At 59.3% G+C, this 11,208-nt stretch overlaps 6 protein-coding genes across 6 annotated transcripts; 2 read left to right on the forward strand and 4 right to left on the reverse strand.

Moving 5' to 3' along the window:
- Nucleotides 1–191: 191 nt before the first annotated feature.
- UV8b_02019 (uncharacterized protein) lies at nt 192–972 on the reverse strand (the record flags this gene model as incomplete). Its single annotated transcript, XM_043139517.1, has 4 exons — nt 192–309; nt 415–544; nt 620–803; nt 910–972. The coding sequence occupies 4 exons, from the start codon at nt 970–972 to the stop codon at nt 192–194; spliced, it is 495 nt and encodes a 164-aa protein (XP_042995451.1).
- Nucleotides 973–1,986: 1,014 nt separating this feature from the next.
- On the forward strand, nt 1,987–2,782 carry UV8b_02020 (uncharacterized protein; the record flags this gene model as incomplete). The annotated part of the gene is made up of 3 exons (XM_043139518.1): nt 1,987–2,018; nt 2,161–2,236; nt 2,330–2,782. 3 exons carry the CDS (start codon nt 1,987–1,989, stop codon nt 2,780–2,782), a joined length of 561 nt encoding a protein of 186 aa, XP_042995452.1.
- Nucleotides 2,783–3,116: 334 nt separating this feature from the next.
- UV8b_02021 (uncharacterized protein) lies at nt 3,117–4,159 on the reverse strand (the record flags this gene model as incomplete). Its single annotated transcript, XM_043139519.1, has 3 exons — nt 3,117–3,544; nt 3,638–3,849; nt 4,068–4,159. The coding sequence occupies 3 exons, from the start codon at nt 4,157–4,159 to the stop codon at nt 3,117–3,119; spliced, it is 732 nt and encodes a 243-aa protein (XP_042995453.1).
- Nucleotides 4,160–4,770: 611 nt separating this feature from the next.
- Nucleotides 4,771–7,851, reverse strand: UV8b_02022 (uncharacterized protein; the record flags this gene model as incomplete). The annotated part of the gene is made up of 3 exons (XM_043139520.1): nt 4,771–4,948; nt 5,087–7,371; nt 7,786–7,851. 3 exons carry the CDS (start codon nt 7,849–7,851, stop codon nt 4,771–4,773), a joined length of 2,529 nt encoding a protein of 842 aa, XP_042995454.1.
- Nucleotides 7,852–8,529: 678 nt separating this feature from the next.
- Nucleotides 8,530–9,181, forward strand: UV8b_02023 (uncharacterized protein; the record flags this gene model as incomplete). The annotated part of the gene is made up of 3 exons (XM_043139521.1): nt 8,530–8,543; nt 8,684–8,733; nt 8,853–9,181. 3 exons carry the CDS (start codon nt 8,530–8,532, stop codon nt 9,179–9,181), a joined length of 393 nt encoding a protein of 130 aa, XP_042995455.1.
- A 552-nt stretch (nt 9,182–9,733) lies between these two features.
- Nucleotides 9,734–10,522, reverse strand: UV8b_02024 (uncharacterized protein; the record flags this gene model as incomplete). Its single annotated transcript, XM_043139522.1, has 1 exon — nt 9,734–10,522. The coding sequence occupies one exon, from the start codon at nt 10,520–10,522 to the stop codon at nt 9,734–9,736; it is 789 nt and encodes a 262-aa protein (XP_042995456.1).
- Nucleotides 10,523–11,208: the final 686 nt, after the last annotated feature.

Here is an 11,208-nt window from a genome sequence, read left to right on the forward strand (position 1 = left end):
CACGGCTAAGCCGCAGGCCGTGGGACGATGAAGAAGGAAATGAAGAAAATTAAAAATTAAAAAAAAAAAAAAAAAAAAAAAAAAAAGAAGAGGAGGAGGAAAAAATAAGAATGGGCGGTTTGATGTCTCTCTCTTTTACTGGGTTCCCCATCCCGCCTAGCCGGCCGGCGGGCTTTGATCCCGTCTCTCCCCTAGTGACACGCGTTATCCTTGGTGGCAGAGGTAGTCTCCCCAAAGACGAGATAGCCAAGAAACGCGCCCAGCGAGACGGCCACCATGACCCATCCGTTGTACGTCATAAAGATGAGCCTGCGGTAACACGACTCAGCCACGTGTGTCGTGTTCGTCGTGCGTGCGTGCGTGCGTGTCGTGTCGGTCGTGTCAAGGGGAGACGCGCCCGGGGAGCCAACCTACATGAGCATAAAGGCATAAAAGTTCTGGAAGCCGTAGAGGCACGCCTTGACGAGGTGTCCGCGCCGGCCGGCCTGGTGCTGCGTTTGCCCTGGCGCGAGCAAGGGCACCGTCTCAGCAAGTCGGTCACGATCTTGCGCCACAGGCAGCTGGTGAGAAGAAGCCGCGCAAGAGGGGGGGGGGGGGGGGGGGGGGGAAGAAAACGTACGGGGCATGGCGGAGATGGCGGTGTCGAGGCGGGCCTCGTACCGGCGCGAGAGGGCGCGCAGGGCCTCGTAGCCCATGGCGAGGAGGACGACGGCGAGGAGCGACGAGACGAGGCCGACGGGGGAGCGGATGTGCCACTGGCGGAAGACGATGCAGAGGTTGGCGGTGTCCCAGGTGAAGAGCATCTGGGAGGGCGAGGGCGAGGGCGAGGGCGGGGGCGAGGGCGGGGCAGGGTTAGCCGGGGGCGGCGCGGCACGGCACGGCACGGTGAAGCAACGAGGGAGGACGTACGTTCATGCTGCACATGTCGTCGTGGCCGCCGTGGCCGCCGTGGTCCATGCCTGCGTGGTCCATGGCGGGCTGGGAGTTGGACGAGGCCTGCGAGAAAGGGGGGCCAGTCAGTGGGCAAAGTTTGTCTGCAGCGGTCGGGGGCGGGCCAACTGGCAAGTGGAAAAGGAAAAGTCGGGCGCGTCGTGGAGCAGCAAGCAGCTGGTGGTGATCCGGGACGGATGGATACGGAAGGATGGATGGAGACGGATGGACGGATGGACGGGCGGACGGACGGGCGGATGACGGATGACGGATGACGGATGACGGATGGGATGGATGGAATGGCATTCATGAGGCAGCCCCCCCCCCTCCCCCCCTGCCCCCCTGCCCAAGAGGGAATATGAGCTGGTTTTTCCCTCTTCCCCCCTTCTTTCCCCAGCTCGGCCTGGTCGGCAGGGGCCCAGTCCGGCGGGGCTCCTCTCATGCTGGCGTCAACCACATATATATGTATGTACATACATACCTACAAGTAGTACGGAGTACTGCAGAACTTGCTTGCTGCCAGCACCCAGCCTGCCTGTGTGGCGCCGACGCCGGGAACTGACGCGCAGCGCCCACAGGGCACGTGGCTCAGCCGGTGGCGCCGACGGCCTTTGTGCTACGACGATCCCCCCCCCGGGACCGCAGGATGCAGGACGCAGGACGCAGGACGCAGGACCACGTCGGCAGTTGGCGCGCCGGCAGAGCTGGAGAAGCAACCTGACGGCAGGCGGGCAGCCCGGCTCAAGAGCCCCCCGTGATGAAGCTATCGATCCGTGGGGCGGGAGCGAATCCGTACTGTGGCGGACGCCGTTTGGAAGAGGGGGGCGAAGGGGGGGGGGGGAGGGATTTTGGATTACCTAAGTTGCCCCGTTGAAAACGACCGGCGATGCCGGCTCATGGCTCGTCGCTGGCTCATGGCTCACGGCTCATGGCTAATGCCTCATGGGCTTTCTGCCTCTTGCCCACCTGCTCCTGCTCCCCCCCCCCCCCCCGCAGACAAACCAAAACCAGCTCGCCTGCCCGCCACCGCGTCGCCAGAAACCCCCCGTCGTCGACATGCTCTCTACCCCGATCAACTTGCCCAGGTGGTCAGTCAGGCGGCATTTCCGTCGTCGTCGTCCCCCCTCTTCCCCTGTCCTTCCCTTGTCTCCCTCTTCACCCAATCTTCCCCCTGACTGACTGGCCGCCGCGGGGGGGGGAAATGAAACCGGGGGAACAAAAAAAAATTAGGCTCGAGGAAAACTCGCACATGCTCCAGCCGCCCGTCAACAACTACTGCGTCTACAACCAAGACTTTACCGTCATGGTGAGTTCCCTCGCCCGAGAAAATCCAATCAGAAAATCCAATCCACCCGGGGGACCTGAGCATGACAATGACACCGCGTCGCAAAATTCGCAGATTGTCGGCGGCCCCAACGCCCGCTCCGACTACCACATCAACCCCACGCCCGAGTGGTTCTACCAGCACCGCGGCGCCATGGTGCTCAAGGTCGTCGACCACGACGGCGCCTTTCGCGACGTGGTCCTCCGCCAGGGCGACATGTTCCTCCTGCCGCCCAACACGCCCCACAACCCCGTCCGCTTCGCCGGCACCGTCGGCCTCGTGCTCGAGCAGCGCCGCCCGCCCGGCTCCGTCGACCGCATGCGCTGGTACTGCGCGTCCTGCCCCGGCGCCGTCGTCGTCCACGAGGAAGCCTTCCACTGCGTCGACCTGGGCTCGCAGATCAAGCAGGCCGTCGAGGATTTCAGCCGCGACGACCAGAAGCGCCGTTGTCGTCGGTGTGGCCAGTTGGCCGACTGGGCGCCCGCGCAGGGCTCCGTTCCGGATCCTAACCTCGGCGACGTGAGCTGATGGCCAACGAAAAAAGGGGGCAAGTTTTTTTTTTTTTTTTTTTTTTTTTTTTTTTTTTTTTTTGGTGCTTCGGGTGTACATGGGAGCAGCGACAATGACAATTTGGGAAGGGGGGAGGAATAAGAACAGGACAAAAAAGGAATCGAGGAAAACGGGAACATAAAAGAAAACAAGGAGAAACAAAAAGAGGAGCAAGTGTACATCATCACCCTCCTACCTTGGTCCTTGTGTATATATATCTCGAGTACATACGGCTTGTTTTGCTTCTTCTTCTTCTTCTTCAAACCTCGTCTTTCTTGACCATCGCAATGTGCGTTCGTGCCCGGCGCGCTGGCTACGTCTCGGCAAACTCGTACGACGAAGGCGACTGCTCAACCCGGACTTCCACCTTGCCCTCCTCCACCTCCTTGCCGTTGACGCGCACCCCCGCACGCATCACGTCGCCCGGCACGACGGGCCCGACCCCGGCCGGCGTGCCCGTCAGCACAATGTCGCCGGGGTGCAGCGTCATGACCTTGGACACGTCGCTCATGATTCGAGGGATCGGGTAGATCATGAGGCCCGTGGACCCGTCCTGCCTCGTCTCGCCGTTGACCTGCAGGAACAGCTCCACGTCCTGGGGATCCGAAATGGCCGCCTTGGGGATGACGTTGCTCATGGGAAGGAACGTGTCGAAGCCCTTGGCAATGTCCCACGGGAGGCCCTTTTTCTTGGCCTCGTCCTGGACGTTTCGCGCCGTCATGTCAATGGCCACGGCGTAGGCTGACGACTGATTAGCGATTTGGCGTGGGGGGAACACATAAAAGATAGAAGGGGAAGAAAAAAAAAAAAGGACTGCATAGAAAAGCAACCAACCTTTGATGGCTTCCAGCGCGCCTTGCGTGTCGTCGGCTCGGAGATCCCTTACCACCTTGCCGACGACGAGAGCCAGCTCGACCTCGAAATGCATCCTGACGCCCCTAGGCTGCAGGCAGGGGCCCTGGCCGGGGAGCAGGATGGAAGAGGGTGGCTTCAGGAAGAAGAAGGGCTGCTTGGGCTTTTTGTTCTGCAGCTCGGCAATGTGGTCTCTGGGGTTGGTGGTTGGTACGTCAGCGCTTGATCCGGACTGTCCGGCATCTTGTCTCCCCCTCTCGTCTGTTTTTCCCTTCCTTTGCTTGTTTCTTTCTTCATCTCGAAATTCCCCGTCCGTTTCCACCCCCCCCTCTTTCTCCGTGCATTCATCAACGCCGTCTGACCCAAGCACCGCAATGCAAAGACACACTGGGGGAGGGAGGGATTCACGCACGCGTAGTTGCGGCCGATGCAAACCACTTTCCCGGCCCGCTGCAGCGCCGACGGTGCAGCCATCGTGGCCATGGTCCTCCCGAGGACCAGCATGGCGGCCAAGATTTCTTGTAGAGACGGCGAGAGAAGCCGGGTGTTTGTGTGCGATGGGTGCTGTTTGGCTGCTGACGGGAATGGAATTGGACGTCCAAGACTCTCCGAGGGAGGTGGTTGGGTGTCACGGCTGTTCTGTTTTGTGGGGTGGCAGGCGTCTTCCAGTACGTCGCGGCCCCGTCATGGCCCACTTGCAGCTGTCGACTTGCAGCTGTCGACTTGCAGCTGTCGAATCGTCGCTCTCTGCAAGACATCATCATCATCACCCATGCAACCAAACACGCCAAGAGGACACAGCAGCTTTTACATGGCCACAACAACGTCGGTCGGCACATGGCCCCTGTGCTACCAACAAGCAGCAACATGTTCAAAACAACCCTTGGCCCCTTCGACTCTGCACATCTAAGCCTTATTACCCAGACCAGACCGTTTTACTTCTTCTCCTCGCGTCATGTCTCATCGCTGCCATGCTGCCATGCACAATGCAAAATTCAGAAACATCCACTTTGATGCAAAGCCTTGCCGGCACAACCCACAGCCGCACGCAGATTTATCTACAGTCGCTGCAACTACAGTAGCATAACCACCGCTAGCCCCGCATGCAAGCCGCGTCAAGCCACATACCGATACGTCGACGGCGCTTCTTCTTCATCCGGCCGCTCCAAGTATTCTCGTACAATTAGATCCTCGATGCGTTTTTTGATGAGCGACACTTCGGGCTTGAACCGTCCGACAAGTTGAGAGACAACTTCGCTGACCAGCTGGGAGTGGCTGAGTTCCTTCCGAGACCTTGTGGCTGGTGAGTTTATAAAAGAAAGCAAGTACACAAAAAAAAAACACAAAAAAAAAAAAAAAAAAAAAAAAAACAAGAAAGAGAGAGGGCAAGGGAGAAGGAGAGGGAGAGGGAAACCGGGCTGGCACACGTACTTCATAATCCGCACAATCGCAGCATCCACAATGTGCGCTCTCGTCTGATTGTTCTTGTCCTCGGTATTCCTTCTCTCTTGCGTATCCTCGACTTTTGACACCGCGTTGATGATGGGCGCCTTGATGCGCACCGTCTTGCTCTGAAAGCTCGAGTTGAAGCTGAACCTGTCCCCTGCCTTGACTGCCTTGGTGGGCGGCTCCTTGGCCAGCACGCGAGACTTGGGCGCAACCGCAATCGCCGTCAATGCCCTCATCAGGTCCGCGGTGGATATGTTGGTCTTGGCTTGAATCTCCTCAAACGACAGACTGTCGCCGTCTTCAAGCTCGTTGAACAGAAGCAGGACCACCATGGCGTACGTCGGCACGTTCATCTCGTAGCGCCGCTCTTTCCCCAGGAGGCCTGGTTTGCCGGCCACGGCTGGAAACACGCACTTGACGTCCGCGCTGCCCGCGCTGCCCATCCACGTGAGCTTTCGCCCGTTTCTGTTGGCCAGGTAAAACTGCTCAAAGCTGGCCTGAAGCCGTTGGACGTCCGACGGATAGTTGCAAGCGGCCCGCGACCTCTCGCCGAGCGTCGATTGGCGGCCCATTACGTCCTGCGGCCAGTAGTTGGTGGTGAGGACGCTGACGTTCAGATCGACGACCTTTTCGCCCGCGCTGACGTTGCGGACGTGGTCCCGGTACGTTGTCGTGAGCTCCGAGGACGTCGCCAGGTCCCGAAACATGCCTTCAAACTTGCTGGTGAATTGCTGGCCCAGCTCTTGCTTCATGCGCGAGATGATTTGCTTCTCCACGTCGTGGCTTTCCGACTTGCCGTGGAGCAGCCGGCGGGCCAGGTGCCTCTGGTAATAAGTCTGGAACAAGTCTCGGTCAAGGAGGTACCTGATGAGGACAATCGCCTTGTCCAACACGGCATCTATCTCGGCCTCGGTCTTGCCTCTGATGCCTCTCTTCAGATTCTCGTCGATGAACAGGGAGACGTATTCGGAGCTGCGCGAAAACATGTTGATAAAGTCGGAGAAGCTCTTGGTCAGCGATGTTTGAATCACCAGGTCGTCCTGGAAGCACTGCGTCAGTAGATTGTCAAACTTGTCCTTGAGACGCAGCACGTCGTCGACCCATTTGATGGCGGCCGCGGTCTGCTGCGCAGCCGGGTTGAGCGCCCGCGTCTTTTCTCCCTGGGCAGGCCCCTCGCCGTCGCCGCCCTCGGGCTGCTGCATCGTGGTAAAATCCGTATTCTTCAGGACCGTTTCGATCTCGAGGCCGAGCTCCACGACTCGTTTTTGCAAAATGTCGCGGAGCGAAGTCTTTTCCTCCTGCACTCTCGAAATCAGCCTGTAGAGTATGGCCAAGTCCTCGGTCTTGTCGTTGTCAATCATCCATCTCAACCCACCGCCTTCCATGGACAAGAAGTCGGAAAGGTGCTTGACGATGAGCTGCTCGTCTATGACGGCAGAGACCCTCGGCAGTGTTTCCAGCTCTATGGTTGTACCGCACCTGTCCACCTCCTCGTTCAGCCGCCTCTGCGTGTGACGCAGCCAGGCGCTGGCGTCGCCTTCTCGGAGCAGTCGCTCACATTCTGCGCTGTAAAACGACTCACTGTTGCTCAGAAAGCGAGGCTCGAAAACGGTGAGATAGAGTTTGTTGCTTTCCGTTTCGTCGTCAGCATCGTATAAGCAGCTCAGCATGCGACTGCAGCTGCGAATCAGATTCCTGTCAATGACGTCTCCCTCGCGCTCCATGTCGATCTGATCCAAGACGACGGAGACGAGTATGTCCATGACGAGGCTGCTCGAGTTGGATTTGAGACACGACCGTAAGATATGATCGCGAAAGAGGGCAATGGTAGTTGCGAATATCGGCACCCGATTGGGCTCTTGCTGTGTGTAGCCTCTGTCCAGGTACATGAGTATGTCGGCTGTCATGTTCATGGACACGTTGTGGTCCTCCCAGGTATCGCGTAGACCTTTGAGAAACTTTTCGCCCGTCTGCCGTCTTTCGCTGACAGAGCTCGAAAGCTTGTTGTCCACACCAACGCTGACCAGGCATTTGGTGACTAGGACCTCGATCTTGGGGATGACATGCTCGGCGAACCACTGCTCCTCGAATTGCTTGACTCGCTCATAGAGGACCTGGCCTTTTTTCTTCAGCACAATCTTATACGCGGCTCTATACAGCTCCTCGAACGAGAGCCGACCGCAGCTCTTGTTGTGGATGTCTCGCAAGGCTTCCTTGAGCATGTTCCAGCAATCTTCAAAGTCGGCTCCTTCTCCAGCAACGTTGGGCTGTGATGATGCATGTTAGCCACTCTGCCCCTGCCTTTTTTTTTGTCCTTTTTTCCATAATAGTGTTGCAGGTTTTGGCTTTTAGAGGGAAAGAAAAGAGTGAAGCTGCGCCGCGTGTGCGGTGGAAGAATCTGGCAACATTCAGCTTGGATCATGTACAAACGAGGCGCTCTCTGATACTGGGAAGCAAAAGGGAGCTGTTACAGAGACGTGATCCAGCACGTGAAAGCTCAGGCTCTGCCACGCCAGACGGGATAACCTAAAGAAAGGAAAAGGGAAAGAAAGGAAAGGAAGAGGAAAAGAAGAGGAAAAGAATAGCCAGGCGCGCGTCTGTCTGTATCATATCGCGGCGTGGGAGAGAAGCAAAAAACGGTCAAGACAAGGGAATCTTCATAGTCACCTGGGGAAACTTGCACGAACAATGCGACGAGGCGGGCGGATGCGGCCTCGCGCTCCCGCGCCACCTCGCCCGGAAATCATGATGGCAGAAACCCTGGTCCCGGAAGAAAGAAACGCGTCGGGGGTTCGAGGAAGCGACGCAAAGGGCTGGGATCGTGGCGACGCAGTTTCAACATGCAGCAATCCGACGGTGGGGTAGACCAGCCCGGGCGTGACGGCTCCCAATGGAACATACAGGTGGCAACGAGACAAAAAGGTTGCCAGGCAAGGAGAAGGGAGGTTGGGAGGAAAATTTTCCGGCCGGGTTTGGACGCTTGCCTGCCCTCCTCCAGTCGCATGAGGGAGATCAGTGAATGATGTCTTGTTGAAACGGTCTCGGGCCGGAAAATGGCTGGCTTGGCGTCATGTTCTGCAACATGGGAGATGATGATGGTTGCAGGGAATGGTTTCACCAGGACTCTGGAACTCTTTGCTGAGGACGGGACGGCACCGGGGCGTTGCCAGTTGCCAGTGCACAGGGCCTGGCAGCGCAAGAGCCCCGTGGCTTATCGATAACGAGCCGCAGGTGATGGCTCCAGGCAATGGACAAGTAGTGTCACGTGGATTCTCGAGGCGGGGCGCCCGCCATCAGGCTGGGGCTGGGGTTGAGAAGTTGTGATGTTTGCAGAATAGAAGCACAATTTGTGGACAAGCAACACGAGCAAACACCTCAACAACACCTTCATCGAAGCCGCCTTCCGGGGCCGTCGTATCGCCACCATGAAGCTCGTCAGGTAAGCACGGATCTGTTCCCTCGGCCGTCACCCGCGGCAACCTGATTTTCTCCTCTTTTCCTCCTCATTTCCTCCTCTTCTTCTTTTTTTTATCACCGATTCGGCCCCAACCGTCGTCAATCTGACACGCGACATTCCAGATTCTTGATGAAATGTGCCAACGAGACGGTCACGATTGAACTGAAAAACGGTACGGCAGGTCCCTTCCCCCTCCACTCTCACCCCGGCTCCCCTCCGGCGAAGCCGGCACATTGCGCCCAAACGGCTTGCAGGCGACTGACTTGGCGTTGCGGCTGCCGGCTGCTCTAGGCACCATTGTCCACGGCACCATCTCCTCGGTCTCGCCGCAGATGAACACGGCCCTGCGCACCGTCAAGATGACGCCCAAGGGGCAAGACCCCGTAGCCCTCGACACCATGAACATCCGAGGCTCCACCATCCGATACTTCATCCTCCCCGACTCGCTCCCCCTCGACACGCTATTAATCGACGACGCGCCCAAGCCCAGGAACAAGGCTCGCAAGGAAGCTGAGCGAGGAGGAGGTGGCGGCGGCGGCGGCGGCGGCCGTGGACGCGGCGGCAGAGGAGGCGGCAGGGGCCGCGGGCGCGGGCGCGGTTTCGGACGCGGTCGGGGCTAAGGAGCCGTCAAAAAAGCAACGGGTAGAAAGGGGGGAAAAGAAAGCAGAAGAAGAGGAAGATGAAGCGAGGGTGTCGATCGGGGGACAGCGGAAACCAAGTCACCGCAGGCTTTCTTTTCGTACAGTCGGCGACGGACCGCGCGGGAACGGGATGCCAGTCTTGGTTGAGGGATTTTCATTCCCCTTTCAAACCATCGGGTTTGGCGCTTGCACGTCCGAACATCATGCATGATGGCTTGTATCGGGTGGGAAAGCCAGGCCACGTTCCACCGTCGTGGCACTGGCATTCAGCAGCATCAAGCGCGAGAACCCCGTGGGCAGAAGAAGAAGGAAGCGAGAGGAGCTACTTTGGCGTGAGCGATTTCACGGACGCATCTGCAACGGTACCTGGCGTTTGGGTTGTTTGCCACCAACACTTTATATATATATATATATATATATATATATAAACAGGAATGAATATGAACGCCGTCACCGCGACGGTGAGATGGTGCACCTGCCCTGCCGGCTTGGCAGCTCGACCCCCTTCCCAGACTCTCCAGCCGCCGCCCGTCACGCGTCCTCGCGCTCCCTCCATATCCGCACGACCTGCAACCTCTCCCACCCGGCCGTCTTGCCGCTCGAGCCCACAGTCTCGGCGCGCCAACCGCCCCCCCTCGCGCGGATCCTCTCCCTCACGCCCGCCGGCCCGTTCTGCGCGCACAGCACCACGTACGCGCACCCCCTGGCCGACAGCACCCTCGCCAGGTCCCCCAGCAGCCGGTCCGTCGTCTCCATGCCGTCCCGGCCCCCGGCGTACGCCAGGCTCAGCAGGTACGCCTCGTCGTCCCAGCTGACGGTCGGCCCGGCCGCCGCACCGCCGCCGCCGCCGCCGCTGCCGCTGCCGCTGCCGAACCCCTCCGGCCGGACGGGCGTCTCTGCCGTCGGCACGTACGGCGGGTTGAAGATGAGCACGTCGACGGTGCCGTCCGCCCAGCTGGAGGCGAGGTCGCCCACGCACGCGCCGAGATGGACGCCGCTGGCGCCGCCGGTGTCGTCGACCGCCTTGGCCACGGTGCGCATGGTGGCGCCGCACGCAAAGGCGTTCATGTCGACGCCCGCGGAGAGCACGTCGCGCCGGCCGAGGATGGTGTGCGCGTGGGCGTTGACAAAGGCCAGCACGACGCCGGACCCGGTGCCGACCTCGAGCACGAGGGGCGCCGGGCTGGCGGGGGGGAAGGCCCGGCGGAGGAACCGCTGCTCGGGGGGGCTGGACAGCGTGTCGAGGAGGAGGAACGAGTCCTCGGCGGGCTCGTAAACGCGCGAGTAGGGGACGTGGGAGGTGTCTGGCGTTGGGAGCATCCTTTGACCGTCTTTTTCTCGGGTGTTTTTTTTTTTCTTTTTTTTTCCCTTTTCAGTTGTGAGGGCCTGGACTCTGCGATTCACACCTGGTAATGACTGTGCAGGTAGGCATGATGCTGGGGCGGGCAAGCAGGAGCACGCAGACGGTCGTGCCGATTCACCGAGGGAATCATTTTGTGCGATTGGCAAGAGAATTCGACGCGGAACGTCGTCTGAGTCGTTGAACTCGCGGAGGGGCAAAGCGGATCCCATCCACTTTGCAGCTTCGCACAGACCATCACCACCACCATCATCACCACCACCATCACCATCACCATCACCACCCTCGCTTCCTCACCTCTGCCAATCTTACAAACACCCCAAAAAAGGAGGGCCAAAGACGACATAAGCCAGATGCCCCAGACCCCTCACATCACCACACACCAGCCTCCCTCCCTCCCCGTCATTCGCACATCCACCCCCCAGTCAGCTTCGTCCGGCCCCCTCCCAATCTTGATGCCCCAGCCCATCCGCTCGACAAGCTGCACCAGGTTCCTGTCGTATGCCACGCCCAGCCTCTCGCTGCACCGCGGACACGGCCGCCTGAGCGTCCTGTAGAACTTTGGCGCGGGTTTCGCAGCCGCGTCGCCGGAAACGAAGGAAGGACAATTCGCGAAGCCCATCAGCGGAGCGCATGGCTGGGAAAT

This window comes from Ustilaginoidea virens, chromosome 2 (assembly GCF_000687475.1).
Source record: "Ustilaginoidea virens chromosome 2, complete sequence".
Taxonomy (NCBI): Eukaryota; Fungi; Ascomycota; class Sordariomycetes; order Hypocreales; family Clavicipitaceae; genus Ustilaginoidea; species Ustilaginoidea virens.